At 35.9% G+C, this 25,502-nt stretch overlaps 1 protein-coding gene across 2 annotated transcripts in view; it reads right to left on the reverse strand.

Annotated features, from left to right (window-relative positions):
* MTR (5-methyltetrahydrofolate-homocysteine methyltransferase) overlaps positions 1-25,502 on the reverse strand; it is a 144,444-nt gene that overhangs the window by 90,910 nt on the left and 28,032 nt on the right. For both annotated transcript variants that reach the window (XM_051993541.1, XM_051993542.1), the window contains 4 exons: positions 23,596-23,685; positions 14,659-14,728; positions 13,147-13,239; positions 10,282-10,388 (listed from right to left, as the gene is read on the reverse strand). In XM_051993541.1, the coding sequence (XP_051849501.1) occupies positions 10,282-10,388; positions 13,147-13,239; positions 14,659-14,728; positions 23,596-23,685 (360 nt within the window). The remainder of the gene's footprint in view (positions 1-10,281; positions 10,389-13,146; positions 13,240-14,658; positions 14,729-23,595; positions 23,686-25,502) is intronic.

Below are 25,502 nucleotides of genomic sequence, written 5' to 3' on the forward strand. Positions count from 1 at the left end.
GGGAGAGCTTCGCTACAGGTTTGGAACCTGCAGCAAGTCAACAGCCCAGCAGAGAAGCTAAAAACACCGGGGCTGAAGAACACAACTGCAAACAGCTGGAGTCTCTCAGAACCTGGCCGCCTCCCCCTTCCCCCCCCTCAGTGACTCAGCACGCTTTGGGATCTCAGAGCGCAGGCGCAGCACAGTCCTGCTAGTGCCTCACTGCTGCCACCTGCAGTCTGTAGAGGAAGCTCGATAACACACCCAGCCCCCCCCCAAAGAAAGACTCCAGTTTTTTCTGTTTTTCTTTGGTAGTTTGTCTCTGATTAATAGACAGAATGAGCAAGAAGCTGAAGAGGACTTTAACCCTAGACAGCTTCTACACAGATAGAGAGCAGACTCTAAATCCTGAGGAGACTAAAAACAGGCAGTCCCCAGGTGATTCCCCAAAGGAGGAGATCGTCTGTTCCTCAGCACAGATGAACCTCATAGAAGTGATTAAAAAGGCTCTCACAAGGGAGCTAGAAGAAAAATGGGGAAAGCAGAGTGAGGCTTGGCAAAAGGAGAAGGAAGCTTGGGAAAAGGAGAGGGAGGCTTGGCAAAAGAGCCTGGAGAAGTCAGTTAAAGAGAGAGTGGATAAAGAAGTAAAATCCTTGAAAAATAGGATTAGTGAACTGGAAAACAAAATTGGCGAAATGGAAAAAAATTCCACAGAACAAAAGAACTCAATTGGACAATTAGAGAAAGATTTTTAAAAAGTGAGTGAAGAGAATACTTCACTGAAAATCAGAATTGAACAAGTGGAATTGAATGACTCGAGGAGACAAGAAGAATCAGTCAAGCAAATCCAAAAAAATCAAACAATGGAGAAAAATGTGAAATACCTTCTGGGGAAGACAACAGACCTGGAAAACAGATCCAGGAGAGACAATCTGAGAATCATTGGACTCCCAGAAAAACATGATGAAAAAAAGAGCCTGGACACTGTCTTCCAGGAAATTATCAAAGAGAACTGCCCAGAAGTCATAGGAACAGAGGAAAAAATAAACATTGAAAGGATTCATCGATCACCCACTGAAAGGGATCCTAAAATCAAAACACCAAGGAATATAGTGGCCAAATGCCAGAACCCTCAGATGAAAGAAAAAATATTGCAAGCGGCTAGAAAAACCCAATTCAAGTATCAAGGAGCCACAATAAGGATCACCCAGGATCTGGCAGCATCCACATTAAAAGATAGAAGGGCCTGGAATATGATATTCCGAAAGGCTAAGGAACTTGGTATGCAACCAAAAATAACTTACCCAGCGAGAATGAGCATCTTTTTCCAGGGAAGAAGATGGACATTCAACGAAGTAAGCGAATTTCATCTATTTCTGATGAAAAAACCAGAACTTAACAAAAAGTTTGATCTACAAATATAGAACTCAAGAGAAATCTAAAAAGGTAAAGATTAATCTTGGGAACTATATTTTGACTATATAGATGCATAAAGAATACATGTATACCTTGTTCTAGAAATTGATGTGGAAAGGACATTGTACCAGAAAAAGGGTAAAGTGGGGGTAGTACATCTCATGAAGAGGCATAGGAAACCTAATATATCTGAGAGAAAGAATGGAGGGGGATGAATATAGTGGGTATCTTACTGCCTTCAGAATTGGCTTTAAGTGAAAAATCTTAAGACATATTCAATCTATGGTGAAACTTCTCCCATCTCATTGAAAAGTGAGAAGGGAAAAGTGGAAAGGGAAGGAATAAGCTAAGCGGAAGGGAATACGGGAACTGGGAGGGAAAGGGGTAAGATAGGGGGAGGAACTCTAAGGCGGGGGGAGGGACACTAAAAAGGGAGGGCTGTGAGAAACAAGGGTGCTCACAAGCTTAATACTTGGAAGGGGGGGAAAGGGGAAAGAAGGGAGGAAAGCATAAACCGGGGTTAACAAGATGGCAAGTAATACAGAATTGGTCATTCTAACCATAAATGTGAACGGGGTAAACTCCCCCATAAAGAGGAAGCGGTTAGCAGAATGGATTAAAAGCCAGAATCCTACAATATGTTGTTTACAGGAAACACACCTGAAGCGGGGAGATACATGCAGGTTAAAGGTAAAAGGTTGGAGCAAAATCTACTATGCTTCAGGTGAAGTCAAAAAAGCAGGGGTAGCCATCCTGATCTCAGATCAAGCTAAAGCAAAAATTGACCTAATTAAAAGAGATAAGGAAGGACACTATATCTTGCTAAAGGGTAGCATGGATAATGAAGCACTATCTATATTAAACATATATGCACCAAGTGGGGTAGCATCTAAATTCTTAAAAGAGAAACTAAGAGAGCTGCAAGAAGAAATAGACAGTAAAACTATAATAGTGGGAGATCTTAACCTTGCACTCTCAGAATTAGATAAATCAAACCAAAAATAAATAAGAAAGAAGTTAAAGAGGTAAACAGAATACTAGAAAAGCTAGATATGATAGATCTCTGGAGAAAATGTAATGGAGACAGAAAGGAATACACTTTCTTTTCAGCAGTTCATGGAACCTATACAAAAATTGACCATATATTAGGACATAAAAACCTCAAACTCAAATGTAGTAAGGCAGAAATAGTAAATGCATCCTTTTCAGACCACGATGCAATGAAAATTACATTCAACAAAAAAGCAGGGGGAAGTAGACCAAAAAATAATTGGAAACTAAATAATCTCATACTAAAGAATGATTGGGTAAAACAGCAAATCATAGACATAATTAATAACTTCACCCAAGAAAACGATAATAATGAGACATCATACCAAAATGTATGGGATGCAGCCAAAGCGGTAATAAGGGGAAATTTCATATCTCTAGAGGCCTATTTGTATAAAATAGAGAAAGAGAAGGTCAATGAATTGGGTTTGCAATTAAAAATGCTAGAAAAGGAACAAATTAAAAACCCCCAGTCAAACACTAAACTTGAAATTCTAAAAGTAAAAGGTGAGATCAATAAAATTGAAAGTAAAAAAACTATTGAATTGATTAATAAAACTAAGAGTTGGTTCTATGAAAAAACCAACAAAATAGACAAACCCTTAGTAAATCTGATTAAAAAAAGGAAAGAGGAAAATCAAATTGTTAGTCTTAAAAATGAAAAGGGAGAACTCACCACTAACGAAGAGGAAATTAGAGCAATAATTAGGAGTTACTTTGCCCAACTTTATGCCAATAAATTCGACAACTTAAATGAAATAGAAAAATACCTCCAAAAATACAGCTTGCCCAAACTAACAGAGGAAGAAGTAAATATCCTAAACAGTCCCATCTCAGAAAAAGAAATAGAACAAACTATCAATCAACTCCCTAAGAAAAAATCCCCAGGACCAGATGGATTTACATGTGAATTCTACCAAACATTTAAAGAACAATTAACTCCAATGTTATATAAACTATTTGAAAAAATAGGGATTGAAGGAGTCCTACCAAACTCCTTTTATGACACAGATATGGTACTGATACCTAAACCAGGTAGGCTGAAAACAGAGAAAGAAAATTATAGACCAATCTCCCTAATGAATATTGATGCTAAAATCTTAAATAAAATATTAGCAAAAAGATTACAGAAAATTGTCACCAGGATAATACACTATGACCAAGTAGGATTTATACCAGGAATGCAGGGCTGGTTCAATATTAGGAAAACTATTAGCATAATTGACTATATCAATAACCAAACAAACAAAAACCACATGATCATCTCAATAGATGCAGAAAAAGCATTTGATAAAATCCAACATCCATTCCTAATAAAAACACTTGAGAGCATAGGAATAAATGGACTTTTCCTTAAAATAGTCAGGAGCATATATTTAAAACCATCAGTAAGCATCATATGCAATGGGGAAAAACTGGAACCTTTCCCAGTAAGATCTGGAGTGAAGCAAGGTTGCCCACTATCACCATTATTATTTAATATCGTATTAGAAACACTAGCCTCGGCAATAAGAGTCGAGAAAGATATAAAAGGAATTAGAGTAGGCAATGAGGAAACCAAACTATCACTCTTTGCAGATGATATGATGGTATACCTAGAGAACCCCAGAGATTCTACCAAAAAGCTATTGGAAATAATTCATAATTTTAGCAAAGTAGCTGGCTACAAAATAAATCCCCATAAATCCTCAGCATTTTTATACATCACCAACAAAACCCAACAGCAAGAGATACAAAGAGAAATTCCATTCAGAATAACTGTTGATACCATAAAATATTTGGGAATCTATCTACCAAAGGAAAGTCAGGAATTATATGAGCAAAATTATAAAAAAGTCTCCACACAAATAAAGTCAGACTTAAATAATTGGAAAAATATTAAGTGCTCTTGGATCGGCCGAGCGAACATAATAAAGATGACAATACTCCCTAAACTAATCTATTTATTTAGTGCTATACCAATCAGACTTCCAAGAAAATATTTTATTGATCTAGAAAAAATAACAACAAAATTCATATGGAACAATAAAAAGTCGAGAATCTCAAGGGAACTAATGAAAAAAAAATCAAATGAAGGTGGCCTAGCTGTACCTGATCTAAAATTATATTATAAAGCAGCAGTCACCAAAACCATTTGGTATTGGCTAAGAAATAGATTAGTGGATCAGTGGAAAAGGCTAGGCTCACAAGACAGAATAGTCAATTATAGCAATCTAGTGTTTGACAAACCCAAAGCCCCTAACTTCTGGGAAAAGAATTCATTATTTGATAAAAACTGCTGGATAATTGGAAATTAGTATGGCAGAAATTAGGCATGGACCCACACTTAACACCATATACCAAGATAAGATCAAAATGGGTCTATGACCTAGGCATAAAGAACGAGACTATAAATAAATTAGAGGAACATAGAATAGTTTATCTCTCAGACTTGTGGAGGAGAAAGAAATTTGTGACCAAAGATGAACTAGAGACCATTACTGATCACAGAATAGAAAATTTCGATTACATCAAATTAAAAAGCCTTTGTACAAATAAAACTAATGCAAACAAGATTAGAAGGGAAGCAACAAACTGGGAAAACATTTTCACAGTTAAAGGTTCTGATAAAGGCCTCATTTCCAAAATATATAGAGAACTGACTCAAATTTATAAGAAATCAAGCCATTCTCCAATTGATAAATGGTCAAAGGATATGAACAGACAATTTTCAGAGGATGAGATTGAAACTATTACCACTCATATGAAAGAGTGTTCCAAATCATTATTGATCAGAGAAATGCAAATTAAGACAACTCTGAGATACCACTACACACCTGTCAGATTGGCTAAGATGACAGGAAAAAATAATGATGAATGTTGGAGGGGATGCGGGAAAACTGGGACACTAATGCATTGTTGGTGGAGTTGTGAACGAATCCAACCATTCTGGAGAGCAATCTGGAATTATGCCCAAAAAATTATCAAAATGTGCATATCCTTTGATCCAGCAGTGTTTCTATTGGGCTTATATCCCAAAGAAATACTAAAGAAGGGAAAGGGACCTGTATGTGCCAAAATGTTTGTAGCAGCCCTGTTTGTAGTGGCTAGAAACTGGAAAATGAATGGATGCCCATCAATTGGAGAATGGCTGGGTAAATTGTGGTATATGAATGTTATGGAATATTACTGTTCTGTAAGAAATGACCAGCAGGATGAATACAGAGAGGCTTGGAGAGACCTTCATGAACTGATGCTAAGTGAAATGAGCAGAACCAGGAGATCATTATACACTTCGACAACGATATTGTATGAGGACATATTTTGATGGAAGTGGATTTCTTTGACAAAGAGACCTGAGTTTCAATTGATAAATGACGGACAAAAGCAGCTACACCCAAAGAAAGAACACTGGGAAACGAATGTGAACTATCTGCATTTTTGTTTTTCTTCCCGGATTATTTATACCTTCTGAATCCAATTCTCCCTACGCAACAAGAGAACTGTTCGGTTCTGCAAACATATATTGTATCTAGGATATACTGCAACATATCCAACATATAAAGGACTGCTTGCCATCTAGGGGAGGGGGTGGAGGGAGGGAGGGGAAAAAAATCGGAACAGAAATGAGTGTCAATATAATGTAATTATTAAATAAAAAAACTTAAAAAAAAAAAAAAAAAAAAAAAAAAAAAATCAAGGCCTAAGAGAATTAAGTGGCTTACCCAGAGTGACTCAAGAATTAAAGGTAATGTTTGAAGCCACTCTAACTTCAGAGCATATATTCCTTTTCATAATACTATACAAATTGTATTCCTAGAAAGCAGGAATAGGAGTACAGAATTTGGATCAAGGGGTTGGGGGAGGGAAGGGAAGGGAAGAAGGAGGGGAGAATCCCTAATCCTGCTACAGTCTGCTCTGAATGCAGAGTTTAGTCACATGATAGATCCACTTCTGAGAGAAGGTTTTTAAGTGAGAACCAGAGAACCACAAGCTGCCTTATGGAGGACTGAGTCATCCTTAACTAGTAGACCTCAAGCAGAGGTCAAGTCAATCTAGTCAGTAACAGACTATAAAATGTAATACAGAAAGAATTCCTGTGTTGTATAAGAAGTTGAATCTGGTAACTTCTAAGAATCTTTCCATTGTTCAAATTCTACAATTTAAATTCTATTTCCACAGAACTTGGGAAATTTGTCTGCATAGAAATATGACTAGCATATGTTACACTAAAACTCAATACAAAATGTCAACATGGAATAAACTGTCATCACAGCTACAGAGCATCATGGCTTTGAAGTGCATTCTATTATTTGATCCCTATAATAACCCTAGCGAGGCATGCAGGGAGATCATCTTATATTTACAGGAAAGGCTCATACATGTTTGGTCAAGATTTCACAATTAACTTATTAAATGATCAAGATTAGAACCCAGATGTCATCTACCTTCTCCTAATCAAAGACTCTTTTCACTAGATTTCCTCAAGCAAAAAATAAATTCAACATTAACAGCAACCCTTTTTGTGGTAGTTAAAAAAAAATAGCTAGAAACAAAAGAGGTGGTCATTATTGGGGAATGACTGGACATTCTATGGGAGAGAAATGTAATAAGTTTATCAGTATGATCGTTCAGTCATTCAAAATGTACTGTCCATTTGCTTTCTTGGCAAAAATACTGAAGTAGTTTGCCATTTCTTTCTCTGGTGGAAAAAAGCAGTTGCACTTGTCCAGAGTCACACAGTTGGGAAATGTCAGTGGCCACATTTGAAGTCAGACTTTCCTGACTCCAAGCCTAGCGCTCTCTCCATTGTGTTACCTGTCTGCTTATGTAAGGAAATACTATGAAATTAAAGGGAAAAAGTGGAAATAAAGAATTCAGAGAATCATGGGAAATCTTCTATGAATTGATGATGCAACTGAAGTACGCAAAATGAGAGAAAAAAAATATATGACTACAGCAATGAAAAAAAACAACTACTAAACAAGGCTACATTCTAATTTTAAGGACTATTTTTGGTCCCAGAAAATAGAAAAAGAACGCTGGATTGTGCATCAGAGAACATGGATACAAGTCCTATCTCTATCATTACATGTGTTACTTGGAACAAATTACTTCTCCTCTTGGTAAAATATGGGGATTAGCCTGGAAAGGAGTTACAAACCTATGATTCCATGACCTTCCTCTACTTCAGAAGAAAAGTAGGGTTACTAGAAACACAACGTACAATACACACTGTGAACTACATCCACAATCTAAGAATAGTGCACACTGTACAGAATCAAACGTACTCTCTAGAAGTCAAATTTCATATTTATCTTCGAATCCGGAACATAAATTTAAAAATGTTTGTTTATTCATTTTTCACCTTTTTGGGGGAGGATTGAAAGAAGTGGTCAAATCAGAAAAACTTGAGGTGTACCAAAGCAAAATAAATTAGGTATAAAAACTACATCAATAAATTTTTTAATAAATTCCCAAGATTTCCTTAAAATTTTTATTCTTATCTGTCTTAATAGTTCCATTAATTAATGTAGCAACAATTATTGGACATTTTTGTTGCTTATAATTATCTGAAGTTACAAACAATATTTTTGTGAATCTAAGTTTTTTTTTTTTAATATAAGATCTTCATGGTATATGCTCAATAACGGATAAAACTATAACTATTTTCTAACTGAACCTATGATTTCATCAGCTGAGGAAACTCCCCATGAAAATATTTCTCTATCATAGATTAGAATCTTATTTGTATCTCCTATTGTAAATTTTTTTAGGTTAGACACATTTGCTTTTAACATTTCCATATGAGTCATGTTAGGAGAGAAAAATCAGAACATAAGAGGAATACCATGAGTAGGGGGGAAAAAAAAGTAAATATAGTATACTTCAATCCACACTGTCTCCATTAATTCATTTTCTAAATGTAGATGGCATTTTCCATCCAAAGTTTACTGGAATTGCCTGGGATCATTAAATCGCTAAGAAGAATTAAAGTCTATCATAGTTGATCATCACATAATCTTGCTATTAATGTGTACAGTGTTTTCTTGGTTCTCTCACTTCACTGAGCATCACTTTATGTAAATCTTTCCAGACTATCCTAAAATCAGCCTTTTCATCATTTCATATAAAACAATAATATTCCATTACATTCATATACCATAACTTATTCAGCCATTACCCTATTGATGGGCATCTACTCATTTTCCAATTTTTTACCCATCACACAAAAAGGATTGCCATAAACATTTCTGTACATGTGGGTTCTTTTCCCTTTTTTATGATCTCACAGAACCAGTAGAGACACTGCTGGGTCAAAGAATATGCACAGTTTGATGGCCCTTTGGGCACAGCTCCAACTTACTCTCTAGAATGGTTGAATCATTTCACAACTCCACCAACAATGCATTAGTGTCCCAGTCTTTCCACATCTCCAACATTTATCATTATCTTTTCCTGTTCAACTTAGCCAAAATGAAAGGTGTGAAGTGGTATCTCAGCCTTAATTTGAATTTCTTTAATCAATGCATCTTCTAGTCTTTAAAGAGCTCCCAGGGAGACTGCAATCACTTTCTTGCCCAAGGGCATACAGCTACAATATATGACAGGCAGACTTGAACTCAATCCACAAACCCAAGGTAAGCTCTCTATCCATTATGCCACACTCCTTCTCAAGCATTAATGCAGAAGAAAAAAAATGAATAAGAATGAAGGGACCAGAGAATACTGACAGAGACAGAGAGAACAAATGAAAAATTGTTCTGGCATTTTATGGAATAAGTTTCATTTATTTGAATGTAAAAGTTGTAAAACAAGTTTAATTGATGGTAATGAAGTTCTATATTGTTCATAATAAATCATTTAAATAATTAGCTTTTTGGAAAAGGTATGAAAAATGATCTATCAATATCAACTTTCAAAGCTGACCAAACAAGGAATGATTATTCACAAAAGGATTGTATTTAACAACTTTACAAAACCATTCCCTCAATACTGTGATATTCTAACATATTTATTGTTAATAATCTCCTAAAGCCAAAAGAAATGAATATAAAGCAACTAAAAGGATAAACTAAGTTAATGGGAAGATAGGAACCTATAAAGGAGAAGAAAAAGACTTTCCACAAAGTATTTTAGTAATATATCTCTTTTACAAAAAGTGAGATAAACATGGATTGACAGATATTTCACTCCTTTAATGAAAGAAGCTACATTATTTTGATAGATTTATGACTTTTGTGTAATGAGGTCACCCTCCACTAGTTCAATCTATGTTTGACCATACTTATATGTAATGACCACGTATTTAAAATTAGCCGGAGTCATGAACTCAGGTTAAGGGAAAAATCTTCGGTCTTTATTGAAGTGAAGAGGTGAAAAAAGATTGCGATAGCAATGTGGGCAAGAAGGATTGCGATAGCAATATGGGCAGCTGCGACAGGAAGCCAGCTAGCAGAGCGAGAGAGTTCTGAGCTTCCTCTTTCACTCCCCTGCCTCCACCCACCAGAATCGTCATTTCCTATACAACACATCAGGACTTGAACAAAGAGTGGGAGGGGGCCATTCTTTCTCCAAGCTTATATATTAATAGAGTATGGTCCAATTACTATTTAGCCTCATGTGCTTGGGACCTCAGCTCATCAACTCAAGCCTCAGCCCATTACACTTATATTCTAAAATATAAAGAGAAATTGCTTTGTGGACATTTATTTTACACTAATGATATCTATCACATATGTTTGATAGTAATATTTAAAGATGGTGCTTAACTCAATAAGGGCTATGAATGTCTTCTCACTAAATTTAGAAGGTCTTTAATTCCTTCCTGCCACTGAATTTAGTCCCTAAACTCACCTTAGCATTCGCAGTATCAAAAATAGTTTCTACCAATAAGATGTCAACTCCACCATCTAGAAGTCCTCTGGCCTGCTCTTGGTAAGCTTCAACTAGTTCATCAAAGGCTGAAAAAATAGAAACCATACAAAGTACATCAGTCAACAAATATTTACTTAACACCCCTAGGTGAAGAGTCCTGTACATTTGGTGAATCTCAGGAAAATACTTCCACATGGGTGAACCATATATTTAAATTGCAGAGTTCAAGGGCATCACTACTCTTTGCAAATCACAGGCATGAGATGGCACAGAGACTTGCTATCTACTTTTGCAAACACAGAAAAGCAAATACAGGGTCCCCTGCATAACCTTTAGATGTACAGGAAAGATGACTAGAATTTGGGACTTGTTCTTTCTAGCTACACAATAGATTTTATGCTTCATATAAAAAATGGTTTTTAATAAATCAATTAAGATCTGAGCATATAGGTAAAGCATAAGTACAACAAAGTCTGCCAAATGCACTTACAGACAACAATGGTCAACGTGTACAATCAAAGTTCTGTAGACCACAGAGAAGCATAAAGTAATATCACAAGGATGTTAAGTTTGATCAGAATTATAAGGAGGGGTCCCTACAAGATGGAATATCACAAAGATGCTAGTTTGATTCCTTATGATCAGAATTATAAAGGAGAAGTCCCTATATAAGGTACTAAGACTGAATTTAAAATGTTCCGTCACCCTATACCTGGGTCTGATTTCTTAGAAATTTCCTATAAAATTGGAAAGAGTTTGATGCAACAGAAACCCCAATAAACTGTGACTGAGGAGACCTGGATATGAATCTTGGATCTGACATTGATTGTGTGACGAAAGGTATTTAACTCCTCTTGCCTCAGTTTCTTCTTAACTAACAGGATTATTGTAAGGAAAGCACTTTGTAACATGAGCAAATTAATGATGTTAATAAGTGAAACTGATCAAGAGTCCAAACATTTCTTTTGCTCTATATGCTATAACCAAAGATTGTCCCTCTGCTCCTCATTCTGACAAGATAAGTATTTATTAAAACAAACTAATAAATGAATTCTACCAACTATGTGGCATGGTAATTAAGAGCACCAGACCTAGAATCAGGAAGACTCACCTTCATGAGTTCAAAACTGGCCTCAAAACACTTATTGCCTGTATGGCCCTGGGCAAGTCACTTCACCCAGTTTGCCTCAGTTTCCCCACATGTAAAAGGGACTGGAGGAGGAAACGGCAAAATCACAATCAGGGTCATAAAGACTTGGGCATAATTGAAACAACTAACAAAGATACCAAGACTAGCTTTTGCAATTATTCAGTCTTCTATGACATTTTCCTAAACCAATCGTGTTGCAATTACATCTTTTCCCCAAGATGACCTAGTAACAGACACTCTTTTATAAGTATCTACCTTTAGATAGCTCCTCAACCAAAACAGCCTACTAATTTTTACCTGTTCAAATTCCCTACCAAATTGCCTTTGGTCACCTGGAGAAATGATTCAAGTTTGACTTAAGATTCCCAAGGCTGACATCTCTACACACACATTGAACTGCCAAAAGAGAAAGGCTAATGTAAAGCTGAAGTGTATGGCAAACTGCTGAGGGAGACTATAATCACTATCTGTCCTCACCATATAACTTGCTCCAGTCATTTCTCTCTCTACTGGAAGCCTTGAAAATCTTAGCCAAATGGATAAAAAATAAATTCACCCAAAACAGTTAAGAAGAGCTGTTAACTTTTCAATCAACCTCAAAATCAATCTGAATGGGTAAGACAAAGCTATAATTCAAAGAAACCAAGTGTCTTGCTGGGGTCAAAAAAAAAATTTTTTTTTAACCTCAAGATGGATAATAGGATATCTGAAACAGATCTTGGCATTTTTATGGCATGCAAATTCAATTAATCTGAGGGAAGCCTGGGCTATGGATAAATACTTTTAATAATACTCTCTCCAATATTGACAATAAATCTTCTTAGGTTATATAAAACATCACTATGGCAAAGGCACCTCACATACAGGTTCGGTATAAAGTTGTTGGACTAAGAAAGTGGTTCTATAATCTTTAAACCCACAGTTTAACCTTGCCAACTCAAAAATCAGTATCTGTGCATTATTTGTTTTCCTTTGTTCTGTCACTTTCCCTGCCTTTATAAAAAGCTGACCCCCCCAAAAAAAAGAGAGAGAGAGAGAGACACACACACAATGGGGCTTCCTTAAAGGTGACTTTCCTTCCTATTAGCAGCTACATATGGAACCTAGATTGACATAACAAAAGACATAAAGCCTGCCCTCAAAAATTTTAAGCTTTAATGAGATAAACAATATAAAGATTTATATACCTAAGAGACATGAGTACACAAGCAGCTAATTTCAACTAGGCAAAACAGGTTCACTCCTATCCTTCCTCTTTTTCTATCTTCTATAAGTAACAACAACTAGAAAAATATCAATTTATTCAGAGCAAAGGTAGAATGGAATTACAAAGACAAACAATGTGCCAAATGAACAGGCTAAGATCCAATTATGCTCCCAAGACTGGCCTTAGAGAAAGAAAAAACTAAAACTAATCAGGGTAGAGAAAAAGTGGCAAAGAACACACAAAAAAATTATATGCTACTCTTTTGGAAATAAGCCTAAAGGCATTTTTGGAATTAAACAGATGAGTGCCTTATCATTTGGGGCTAGCACAATTTGGAGAGGGACAAGAAAAAGACCACAAAAAGAAAGAAAATAATCTCATTCTGGGATCATTTGGAAGGTTCTGTAGCCTTCACATAGGATGAACAACCATAATATTAGCACAATTCAAAAAAACAGCAAGCTAGAATTTTTAAAAAAGTACTCACTGATGTTTCTGTAATCCGGTCTTTCCACAGAAGGGGACACAGAGAGGGTCTTATTGGTGGGACCCATGGACCCTGCTACAAATCTCTTAATCCCTTTGAAAACAGACAAAAGGGAAAAAAAATGAATTTCATGTTGTTCAATCAAACTATGGAATTGCAATTGCCTGGTTGTAAGTTAACAGAACTTTACCCCAATTAGAATAACCCTATGTCATCACTACTGTAGACCACATTGTCTGGTCATCATATAATCTTGAAGACTCCTTGTTGACTTTAAACTAAATAGAACAAGCATTTTTATAACCCAATAAATGTATTCTCAGTGAATCAATCACCATTTACTAAGCACTTGGTATGTGCCAGATAAAATCCTTCCCTAGTCATCTTGAATGAACAATCAATACTCACTAAGTATCTACTATGTGCTAATATTATACACTGTGCTAAGCACAAAGGATACAAAAGGAGGCAAAAAATAGTGCCTGCCCTTAGGGAGCTTACAAACTAATGGTGAATACATCAAATAATTATCACTGAATAACAGGCATCTTTGAAACTTAACAAAACTAGGAATTCAGGAATCATTGAACAATAAGATTTTAACAGATAGCTAGTTAAAAAGCCATAAATTTTTGACATTTTTATTAAAAATAAAAACCCTAAAACTAAAAAACAATAAAAATATGTATTACCATTCTTTTCTGAAGTTAATGCATACATGCATACGAAGGAGAAAAAATCTCTTATTTCCCTCTCCTGCAGTTAGATCAATATCCTGAACTTGTATTGTTTGGGAGACCTGCTATATGTTACCATGAACTTTAGCATTATCGTTCAGTAACAGTTCCCATAAATTGCCTCGGCTTTCATTAGTATGCTATGCATATAAACATTTCTCCTTTAAAAGCTCTCTTGTGGTAGCAATCTAACAAATCTCAAGATTCTAGCCAACATCACCTATTTTTTTCTCTATTCTTTTTCAATCGCTCCCATCCCTGATTCAAGCTGGTATCTAAATGTATTTGTGGCTGGCAGGGGTTTGCTTGGGGGCACTGCAGTATCTGATTACACTCTTCTATATGCACTGCAGCAGAGCCTTCAAGGACACCGAACAACATAACATGAAGGATATCCAAATCATATCTATATCCAGCCAAGCAAATCACTTTGCAGGGAAGGAGAGGAGGAGGAGGCAGAGAAGGATGGAGAAAACCAGAAAACTGTCAAATAAAACATTCTAATGATAATCTAAATGGGAAGCTGCCATTTTGTCTGTCTGATAATGCCTTTCCAGAAAAGAAGAGGGGAAAAAAAAAAACAACGTTCTGAACATGTAAGGAAGCCAAGGTCCTCATTACAGAATTACCATGTAATAGGACTGCAGATGCTAGGTCAAAGCGTCACAGAGAGCTAAAATGAATGAGAGGGAACTAGCTTACAGTCTAGTACAGAGAAGTAAGACAAAAGTGGGAGAAGGGAATGGAAGGGAATTAATGAACTTGAGTCCCTTACCTGTCTGAGAAGTTACATCATCGGCTGCCTTTCTAGCCACTTCTGCAGAACATTTATTCAGCCGATAAGCCTTAAAAAAAAAAAAAAAAAAAATGGCAAAGGTTATTCTTCCCTGAATTTCTCCCTAATAGAGAAGAAAAGAGGCAAATAAAGGGATTATCACAGAAACATACTACATTAATTCTAACTCCCAAATAAGAAAGAATTGTCCCCCATAAAGGAGCAGTTCTATAGGAAACCTTCTCCAACTTACTTCAAATGGCTCCCTTCTGTTATTTCCTATTTATCCTGCATGTAGCATGCTTTATTGATAGTTGTTTACATGTGGTCTTTCCCATTAGATTGTTAGCTCCTTGAAGACAGGACTGACTTGCCTCTTTTTTGTTTTGTCAGAACAGTGCCCGACACATAGAGGATAATAAAAGTTTGACTAATGAACTGGTAAAAATTACATACTATTTATTCCCCCATTTAACAGTATTTTATTTTTCTAATGACATGTAAAGTTATTCAAAATCCAATTTTATAAGATTAAGTTTTAAATTTTTCCTCCCTTCCTTCTCTTTACTTTCTCACCCACAAAAGAATAATGACATAAGGTTATATATATACAATCATATTAATCATATTTCCACTTTAGTTATGTTGTAAAAGAATCAGAACAAAAGGGAAAAACCATGAGAAAGATAAAAAAGTGACCATAATAAACCATTAATAACTATACACAAGGCTATTCCAAATCACTAATGAGAGAAACACAAATCAAAGCAGCTCTTCAATTTTAACTAAGCAACCAGAAGACTGGTGAAGATGACAAAAGATGAGACTAGTCCATGTTGGAAAGACTGTGTAAAGATGATTACACTGACACATTAATGACAGAGCTATGAATTGATGCAACCAATCTGACAACCAGACTGGAATTATACAAGTAATAACTAAAATGTCTGAATGTTTTACGGACAGCTGGAGGCACAATGAATACTGTTGGGACTGGAGTCACTTATGTTCCTGGAGGAACTTATGTTCAAATCTGGTCTCAACTATTTACTAGCTATGTGACCACAAGCAAGTCACTTAATCCTGTTTGCTTTAGGTTTCTCATCTGTAAAATGAGCTGGAGAAGGAAATGGCAAACCACTGAAGTATCTCTGCCAAGAAAACCCAAATGAGATCTCAAAGAGGCAGACAAGACTGAAAAAATAACTGGATGACAATAGAGTCCATATTGGAGTTAGATCACATCTTTAGCATTATGTTCAGTTCTAGGAATGCCAGTTTAAGAAGGAAAGCAATAAGCTTGAGAACATTCAGAGGAATGGTGAAAGGTCTGAGGTTCATAACCTATGAGAATCTATTTAAAAATTGGGTATGTTAGCTTGGAGTAAAAATGTCTCCTTTTAAACTACAATACAAAACAGTCATCTTCAAAACTATTCAGTACTGGTTTAAAAAATCAACCAGTGAAACATACTAGTACAAAACATATAGAAGAAAAAAAAAGTAGTTCTACAGTTTTCAACAAACTCAAAAACTACAACTACTGACAACAAGGATGTGTTCTTTAAAAAAAAAAAAATAGGGCAGCTAGGTGGCACAGTAGATAGAGCACCAGCCCTGAAGACAGTAAGTCCTTTGTTCAAATCTGGCTTCAGACACTTAATACTTCCTAGCTGTGTGACCCTGGACAAGTCACTTAACCCCAACTGCCTCAGCAAATAATAATAATAATAATAGTAACAGTAATAACTTGACAAAACTAAAAAGCAGATTGGCAAAAAAACAACTTTCCCACAACTTACTAAGATAACTTCTAGGAGAAGCTAGGTGGCCCTGTGGCTCTTAGAGCATCAGTCCTGGGGTCAGGAGGACATCAGTTCAAATCCAACCTCAGATTGAAATCCAACTCCAGACAACTCACTTTTCCTTGACTGACTCAAAAATAGAAAAAACTCTAAAAAGATATATGACTACCAAAGAAGAACTAGAGATCACTATTGACCACATAATAGAAAATTTTGATTATATTAAATTGAAAAGTTTTTATACAAACAAAACTAATGCAGACAAGATCAGAAGGGAAACAATAAACTGGGAAAACATTTTCACAGTCAAAGATTCTGATAAAGACCTCATTTCCAAAATATATAGAGAATTGACTCTTAATTTATAAAAAATCAAGCCATTCTCCAATTGATAAATGGTCAAAGGATATGAACAGACAATTCTCAGATGAAGAAATTAAAACTTGTTGGAATCCTTACTAACTGCTAAGTAATTAGAGTTGATCTAATCTTACAAGAAGATGTTTTGGGCAGAACCTGAAACAAGGTACTAAGTAGAACTACCCATAATCCCTCTCTCTGGAAGGAGCATAAATAGGCCAATGGGCCAGTCAGAGAGTTCTTTAGAGAGGAAGACGCTACAAGTCGAGATTTCACTGGAATGACATGAAGACTGGAGCTGGCTGAAGGCTGAAGAAAGCAGAGGCAGAGGCTGAAGGACCAGACCTTTGGATTTAAAGACATTTGGAGAGAGCTCTTGGAACCAAGCAGAGAGATAGGCCTCTAAGCTAACCGGGCTATATTGGAGATATTAAAAGATCTGAACTTTTATCACCTGGCTGCTTTTTGAGAAGAAAAAGCCATACCAGCTGCGTTTTGAGAAGAACAAGATCACCACAAAAACTATTTCTAGCCATATGAAAATATGCTCCAAATCATTATTAATCAGAGAAATGCAAATTAAGATCACTCTGAGATATCACTACACACCTGTCAGATTGGCTAGAATGACAGGGAAAGATAATGCGGAATGTTGGAGGGGATGTGAGAAAACAGGGACACTGATACATTGTTGGTGGAATTGTGAACACATCCAGCCATTCTGGAGAACAATTTGGAACTGTGCTCAAAAAGTTATCAAACTGTGCATACCCTTTGATCCAGCAGTGTTTCTACTGGGCTTATACCCCAAAGAGATACTAAAGAAGGGAAAGGGACCTGTATGTGCCAAAATGTTTGTGGCAGCCCTGTTTGTAGTGGCTAGAAGCTGGAAAATGAATGGATGCCCATCAACTGGAGAATGGTTGAGTAAATTGTGGTCTATGAACGTTATGGAATATTATTGTTCTGTAAGAAATGACCAGCAGGATGAATACAGAGATGATGGTTAAGACTTACATGAACTGATGCTAAGTGAAATGAGCAATACCAGGAGATCATTATATATCTCAACAATGATACTGTATGAGAATATCTTCTGATGGAAGTGGATCTCTTCGATAAGGAGATCTAATTCAGTTTCAATTGATCAAGGATGGACAGAAGCAGCTACACCCTAAGAAAGAACACTGGGAAATGAACATAAGCTGCTTACATTTTTGTTTTTCTTCCCGGGTTATTTATACCTTCTGAATCCAATTCTCCCAGTGCAACAAGAGAACTGTTTGGTTCTGCACACATATATTGTATCTAGGATATACTGTAACCTATTTAACATGTAAAGGACTGCTTGCCATCTGGGGGAGGGGGTGAAAGGAGGGAGGGGAAAATCAGAACAGAAATGAGTGTAAGGGATAATGTTGTAAAAAATTACCTTGGCATGGGTTCTGTCAATAAAAAGTTATTTAAAAAATAAATTAAAAAAAAAAAAGATACATGACTTAGATATAACAAGTCACAAGCAAAGGTCATAAATAAATCAGACAAACAAGGAAGGAATTATCTATGAATAAAGAAAAAAATTTTCCTCTAGTTAACTGTTTTTCCCTCCTAATTATAACTGCATTTAAGCTTTTTTTATGCAAAAATTTTCCAATTTTATGGAATTAATAGTTTCTTTTTAACTTGGTCATTGCTTGGTGATTAACCCTTCATCTATTCATAAATGCAAATGGTATTATTTCTTTCCTTGATCTTCTAAATTGGTGGAGCTATAAATAAGTACAGCCATTCTGGAAAGCAATTTGGAACCATTCCCAAAAAATTACTAATTTTTAAAAAAAGAAAAAGCATTTCAGGAGGAGACATGATATCTATGCTCAGATATTTGAAACACCACGTAGAAAAATTAGATCTGATCTGATCTGCCACAAAGGGCAAAAATGAATATAATGGATAAAAGTTGCAGAAATGCAAAGTTAGGCTTGATGTAAAAACAAATTTCTCCAACAAGCAGATTATCCAACAGTGCAGTGGGCTACTTTAGGATTTAATGATTCTTTTTCATTGGAAGTCTTTAAGCAAAGGCTAAATGATCACATGTTGAGTATACTATAATAAGAATAATTCTGGGAGATACTGCATTGAACATGATAGTTGTTTATATCTCTTTCAACTCTGAAAATTTTTATAATTCTGTGAGTTAACTGATAAAAGCTCACCAGTGCTCAAAGTTTTCTCTTAACCTGTCCTAGTCAAAGAATGAAGTATTCTGACTAATAGAGAATTGCTATTTAGATTATAAAGGAGGAAATACATAGACCTGCACTGGAATCTGGTGACCTGAATTCTAGTCATAGCACTGCCATTCACTAAGTGTGTGATTTTAATCAAGTCATTTGACTTCTCTGGGATTCAGTTTCTCCTGTCAGGTTGAGAAATAGACTCTATAATCTCTAAGTTTCCTTCTAAAATATCCTGGCCATGAGATACTAAAATATATCTGGTCCATGAGATACTCAGACTAAGAAACACATTTTCAGTTAGGGATTAAATTAAATAACATATAAAACCAAAACAAAAGATTCTATAGAACAAATATCCTATTTCTTTGAAAATCATAGCACCTTAAAATGAACTAATAAAATTATACTGAATATAATTTAAACATGACGATCCAGAAAGAACTTTATAATTCTGGAATATCTCACTGTCATCATCTTAAGCATTAATTATCATTATGTAAGCAAAATGCTTCCTTTTCAGAATTTTTCAATAGATAGAATATCAGCTAGACCCACTTTTAGTATACATTTGATTTCTAACTCTAAACAAGGCGTACATATGGGGGGTCTTTTAAAACACTGAATAAGGAATGTCAAAGTATTACTGACTCTGCTTTCAATTCGATGCAAATTTTCTAGGAGAAAAAAGCACTAAGGTGTGCCACCACACATTCTCACCATAGCATCTTGTAAAAACTGGAAGTAGTGAAGCAAGAAGTTGTTTAAAAGAAATCATGTCAGGCTCCAAATACTAAAGATAGTTCACAAAACTCCAGCACACATGGTGCCTATCACATAATAAGCATTCCTTTCACTTCATTATCACTTGCCCATAAAGGAAGCCTACTGAAAATTAATGGGTACAGAGCAAAGTAATTAGAACCAAGAGAAAAACATACCCCATGACCACAAGAATCCAAGGAAAACAAGCCAAAAAGAAATCAGAACTTAACTATATGCAATACCTGTCCTGACTCCAAAGTGCTGGTAAAGCACACCTTCTCCCTCAAGCAGAAAGGTAGGAAACTATGGGTTTGGAAAATAGTTTAATCACCCATAGTTGTTTTGCTTAAAGATGTTTCTTTGTTACAAAGGAGGATTCTAACAAGAGGAGATTGGGTTACTGGGAAATGGGACTACTGTTTGGGGGCGGGGGATTAACTTTTGCTGGACTGCTTTTCCAGCTTCTTTCAATCTTTTTTGTTCTGTTACAAGGGATGGTACTGAGGAAACCAAGACAAGATGGAAGAGAAGCAGGAAAGAACACAGCCAAACTCTGCCTAATCTGTCCAATGCTTCCAAAGAGATCTAAAAGAAATATATCAGAATTCTGGTCATGAAATCCAAGGGAAAAAATGATAGAGAATCATTTTCCCAGTTGACATAAGGAGAAATGGGGAGGTCTTTAGACACTAGAGATGGAGTCTAACTAGGGACAGCTGCATCAAGCACTCAACTCAGGGAACAAGAAACTCCAAATGCAGCAATGAGGGATCCACCTTGGATAGAGTGCAAGAATAAATGCCCAACTAACAGCTCTGCTGCTCACTATCCAATTCCCAGTCAAAATTCTAAGACTGACTGAGAAGACAATTTGGGCCCATGGTATATTTCCAGGATGAAGCACAGTCTTGAACCCTAGCATGTGGACCAAGCATTTCACAAGTAAGCAGCGGCAGTGTGATTCTAACCCCAGAAACAGTACAGGGTCTCAGTTCCAGCCTCCAATACAGTCTGAAATCTACAAGAGAATAACCAGGTTAGGAAATCTCTAACTAAAGGAGAAAATGGAGTTTTGTCAACCTGAACCTACAAAGCTCTCAAATAGGCTATTCACTGGAATTTCAAAAAGACAAGCCCATAGATGTATTTCTCAGATATAAGTGCAGGATCAAGACTGTGAAGAGCTCAAATCAGGAAAGTAGAAATTAGATTATGCTCTAGGATGAGTCCATTTTAGGAGAAATGAAAGACCAAGGTATCTCTGAAAGTCTAAAATAATTCAACCGTCAATACCCCAAGAAAGCAGGAGCAAGAGCAATCTAAAATTCCCTCCAGGACTATACAGAACCCAGCCCTAACATCAAGTCCAAAAAGTGAGAAAGTAACGTGGAAAAATAATCAAACCATCTAAGAAAAAAAAAAAGATTCTTGCAATAAAAAATTTTTATCATGACAGGGACAATCAAGATAAAAGGCAATCAAAAGATTTAAGTTTAAATTCTAAAACCAGTATTTCAAAGAAAAACATCTTGAGCCAAGGTTCAACTAGAATTCCTTGAAGAAATAAAGCATGAGTTTTAAAACATCTGTATAGAAAGAGAAAGCTGGAATGATAAATTGCGTAAGAAATAAGAAGCTATGGCAAAAGGAAATTTGCAGCTTGTACAAAAGGCATAAAACCAAAAAACAAACTCCCTGGAAAGCAAAATAGACGACATAAAAGGAACCAAAGAAATATTAAAACAAAGTCAAAAGACAAAAAAAAAAAAAAAATAGGGAAAAAAAAAGATTTCAAAGTAAAAATAATTAACCTGGAAAAGAGACTACAAAAAACTTGGACTCCAACATTCCAAAAGGCAAAGGACACAGGCTTACAACCAGAAACAACAGCTAGCAAAACTGAATAAAATTAAGCAACTTGATAATAATTAAAAAGTTAATGTTTCAAAATAATGTAATAGAGTACAATAGTGACGAGAAATCAAGTAGCACAAAGAATTTTTTAAAATGGTCAGAGTAGAAGCAAGGCTAATAAGAGAAGTCTTCCTGGAAAAGATGCCTGACCTTTGGCAGCTATCTTTGAAAGGTGGCATTTGGACATGAATCTTTTGGGACTATCATTTGTAATAACATGTAGAAAAGACAAATTTCTATTCTTCAGTCATTACTTAGCCAAACACTACAGGGAGAAAAAAAGGACAAATAGAGGACTTCAAGCATTTCTGACGAAAAGACTAGAGTCCCATCAAAACTTTACAGTGTAATCACAAGAATCAACAGAAATGCAAAATGGTAAATACAAGTGAACAATCATAAGAGAGAGTTTTCATTTCAATTTTCTAGGAAAAGACTCATCACCATGGATCACAGAGGAATTCTAGTTAAACAGAAGATCTCTGAGGAGTGGTTCTGTTATGTCTTGATGATTGTGCTGTTTTGTTTGTCCTACATTCTGGAAAATAACCATGGATTGGATTTAAATGACAGAAGGCTGGGCAAGGTCACTAGTCTCCTTTTTTCCTCCAGAGCCTGAGGATTCAGTGGCCAGATAAAGATCAGGACAACTGGAGATGGCCCTGGATGCAGTGGGAAATACTGGCCTTTTTAAACTAAGGTCTTTAACAGATCTCAGTTTGACTGAGGCAACCACCCACTCATTGATTAAAATTAGCTAAGTTGATGACCTTAAGAAAATGGAAGAGGAATTCTGTACACTACAGAGAGGAAAGAGAGAGGAATAATTAAGAACACAAATATAAGTCCATACAAATAGAAAGGAAGAAGTGGGGGAATGATAGAAACTTGAACCTCATTCTCATTTGAACTAATCAAGAAAAAATAGAGAGAGAGAAAGAGTTGGGTACAGAAATGTATTTCATTCAAAAGGGAAAGAGAAGGGAATGGGGGGGGAGGGAGAAGTTAGATGCAAAAGACGAAGAGTAGGTTAAATGAGGGAATAAATCTAAGCAAAACAAACTTTATAGATACAAAAAAAAAAAAAAAAAAAAAAAAAAAAAAAACATTTCTAGCTGCTCTATTCATGGTGGCCAAGAACTGGAAGATGAGGGAATGCCCATCAAACTGGGGAATGGTTGAACAATTGCTGATAGATGTATAAGATGAAATAATACTGTGTTGTAAGAAATGATGAAGTACCATATTTCAAAGAAACCTGAGAAAATTTGTATGATGAATAATGAAATAAGCAGAACCAAGAGTATAATTTACACAATAATAATATGATAAAGACAATTTGGAAAGATTTAGTAACTCTAAGACTTAGAACAATTTAGTAACCAACCTTGATTCCACAAGACTCATGATAAAACACTCACTTCCTGGTTAAAAATATGATGGATTCAGAGTGGGACACGGCCAATACAAGAATTTATTTTGCTTGACTCTGCATATTTGTGATAGTGTTTTTATTTTTTCTTTCTTTCTCAATGAAGAGAGAAGGGAGGAAGGAAATAAAGTAATTTTCTATACATTCAAAAAAGAAAAACTTAATGTAAAAAAAAATTTAATGATGTTTTTCTAGAAGCAAACAGATACATTTGGAAATTCAAGTGATATAAAAGATATATTTGAAAATTAAAGTGACATAAAAGCAAAAGAATCTTTTTTAAATTTATGAAGCAATATACATTAAAAAAAAAAGAAGAAGAAGAAAATGAATTGCCATCCTCCAGAGGAGAAAAGATACAAAAAGTACAGCATCATAACTTAGTAAGCAGCTCAGCTAGAAAGTAACATAAAATTCTCACCAAGTGTTCAAGGCCATAATCAGCCTGGGCAACCCAAGTGCTGCTAAAAGTATTTGTTTCAATAATATCTGCTCCAGCCATCAAGTACTCCTGTAAAAAAGAAACAACAATGGGGAAGTCAACAAGTATTTATCAATCTATCTCCAACCAACTATTACTGAGTAACTATTGTATACCGGGCCCCTGTGCAAATGATAAAACACTGACATAGTCCCTGTGCTCAAAAAGGTCATTACTCAACTGGTAAAACAAGAAACAGACAAGTAGAGAACCTCAACTAAAATTTTAAAATGCTGTTACACGATGTAAAGGTGCAACTGGATTAGAAACACATCAAGACACTCAAAAAGAGACTGGACAGAAAGTGAGCCAATGAAAGAAGCTTTTCCCTAAAAAAATGTTTTGACTAGTATGACTGGGCATGATTTCATTTTGGCAGGGATCTTTTCACAGATCTGTGATAAAAACATGGAAAAGTGACCCTCTTTTCCCCTTCAGTTATTGCACAGTCAAACACAACTGAAGAACTTAACCTAAGAGAAAGAGGCAATTTTCACTACATTGCCTCTAATAGATAATTAGTAGTCTGGTCCCTGCTAGTATATACATTGGCTATCTAGTCTGGCAATTCAGAACAGGTTTTAGTCAAACTCCTGTCCACTGGGGGTTTATTTAAAGCATTCCCCTGAGATTATCAATGTCTCAACATCATCATGCCAATAATAATGCATTTATGCAGTGCTTTAAGGTTTGCAAAGCTCTTTTACAAAAATTATCTCAGCTGACCTTCACAATAACGCTGTGAAGTAGATGCTATTATCCCCATTTTACAGATGAGGAAAGAAACTGAAAGTAAGTCATCTACCCGGATCTATGAAGGCAGTAAGAGTCAGAAGAACATGGGTCTTTGCGACTCCAAACACATTGTACAAGGGTGCCTCGGCCCTTACAGCTTCTAATCAAAATGCCCCATGATTTACAAAGTAGCTTCTTCACATCAATCCAATCCAAGGTGCCTCTAAGATGGCCTACCTTCCCAGTTTTCTGCCCCATCAACTGCTCAAAGGCACTGAACACCCCCCCACCCTCCCACACACAGAGTACAACAGCCCCCTCAGGTTTATTATTATCCTTCTGACAAAACTATATCTCCAATATAGCACTGAATGTGAGAGCTAAGGGGAGAAAAAGTGCAAGATTTGAATGTTTTTTAATAAATGGGAAAACAAGGCTCTGAACAGTCACATCTTGTAAGAGGCTAGGAGGAGAATTCTTGGTTCTCCTAGTTACAAGGTCCATAAGCCTGTCCTCAATAGGGTGTCTGTTTTTCAAACCTGAACCACAAGACGTTCTTTCCAACCATCCATAATCCCCATCATCCTATACTAAAATCTTGGGAAACATCCTGCTCATCTTTATATCCTGCTCATGTTCTGGAGACTGCTCCTGATTGAGTCAATCAAGTTTGTCAGTCATCCCAAAGCAGCATTAAAACTGAATAAAGCTCATGGCTTATTTTACTTTACTTATTCTTTAGGTTCTTTACTATTCTTTAAACATCCCTGAGAGTTTTAGGGGTTACCCACTGGCCTCTACAGAAAATGAGATTTGAAGAAAGCATTAAGTAAGTCAGGGAATCCAAGAGGCAGAGTTGGGGATGGGGGCACAACCAGTATAAAGATAGAAAGATGAAATGTCATGTGTAAGGAATGGCAAGTAAACCAGAACAGCCAAAGTCTGGAGTGCATGAATGAAGAATAAAATGAAAGCAAAGACTGGAAAGGTAGAAAGTGGCCCAGATTTGATGTCTGATTCTAGAGAAAACAGGAGTTACTGGAGCTTACTGAGTTGGAAAGGGGAAGGAAGGTGACATGAACAGACCTACAAAGTATATAACAAAGTACTTT

This window comes from Antechinus flavipes, chromosome 4 (genome assembly GCF_016432865.1).
Source record: "Antechinus flavipes isolate AdamAnt ecotype Samford, QLD, Australia chromosome 4, AdamAnt_v2, whole genome shotgun sequence".
Taxonomy (NCBI): domain Eukaryota; kingdom Metazoa; phylum Chordata; class Mammalia; order Dasyuromorphia; family Dasyuridae; genus Antechinus; species Antechinus flavipes.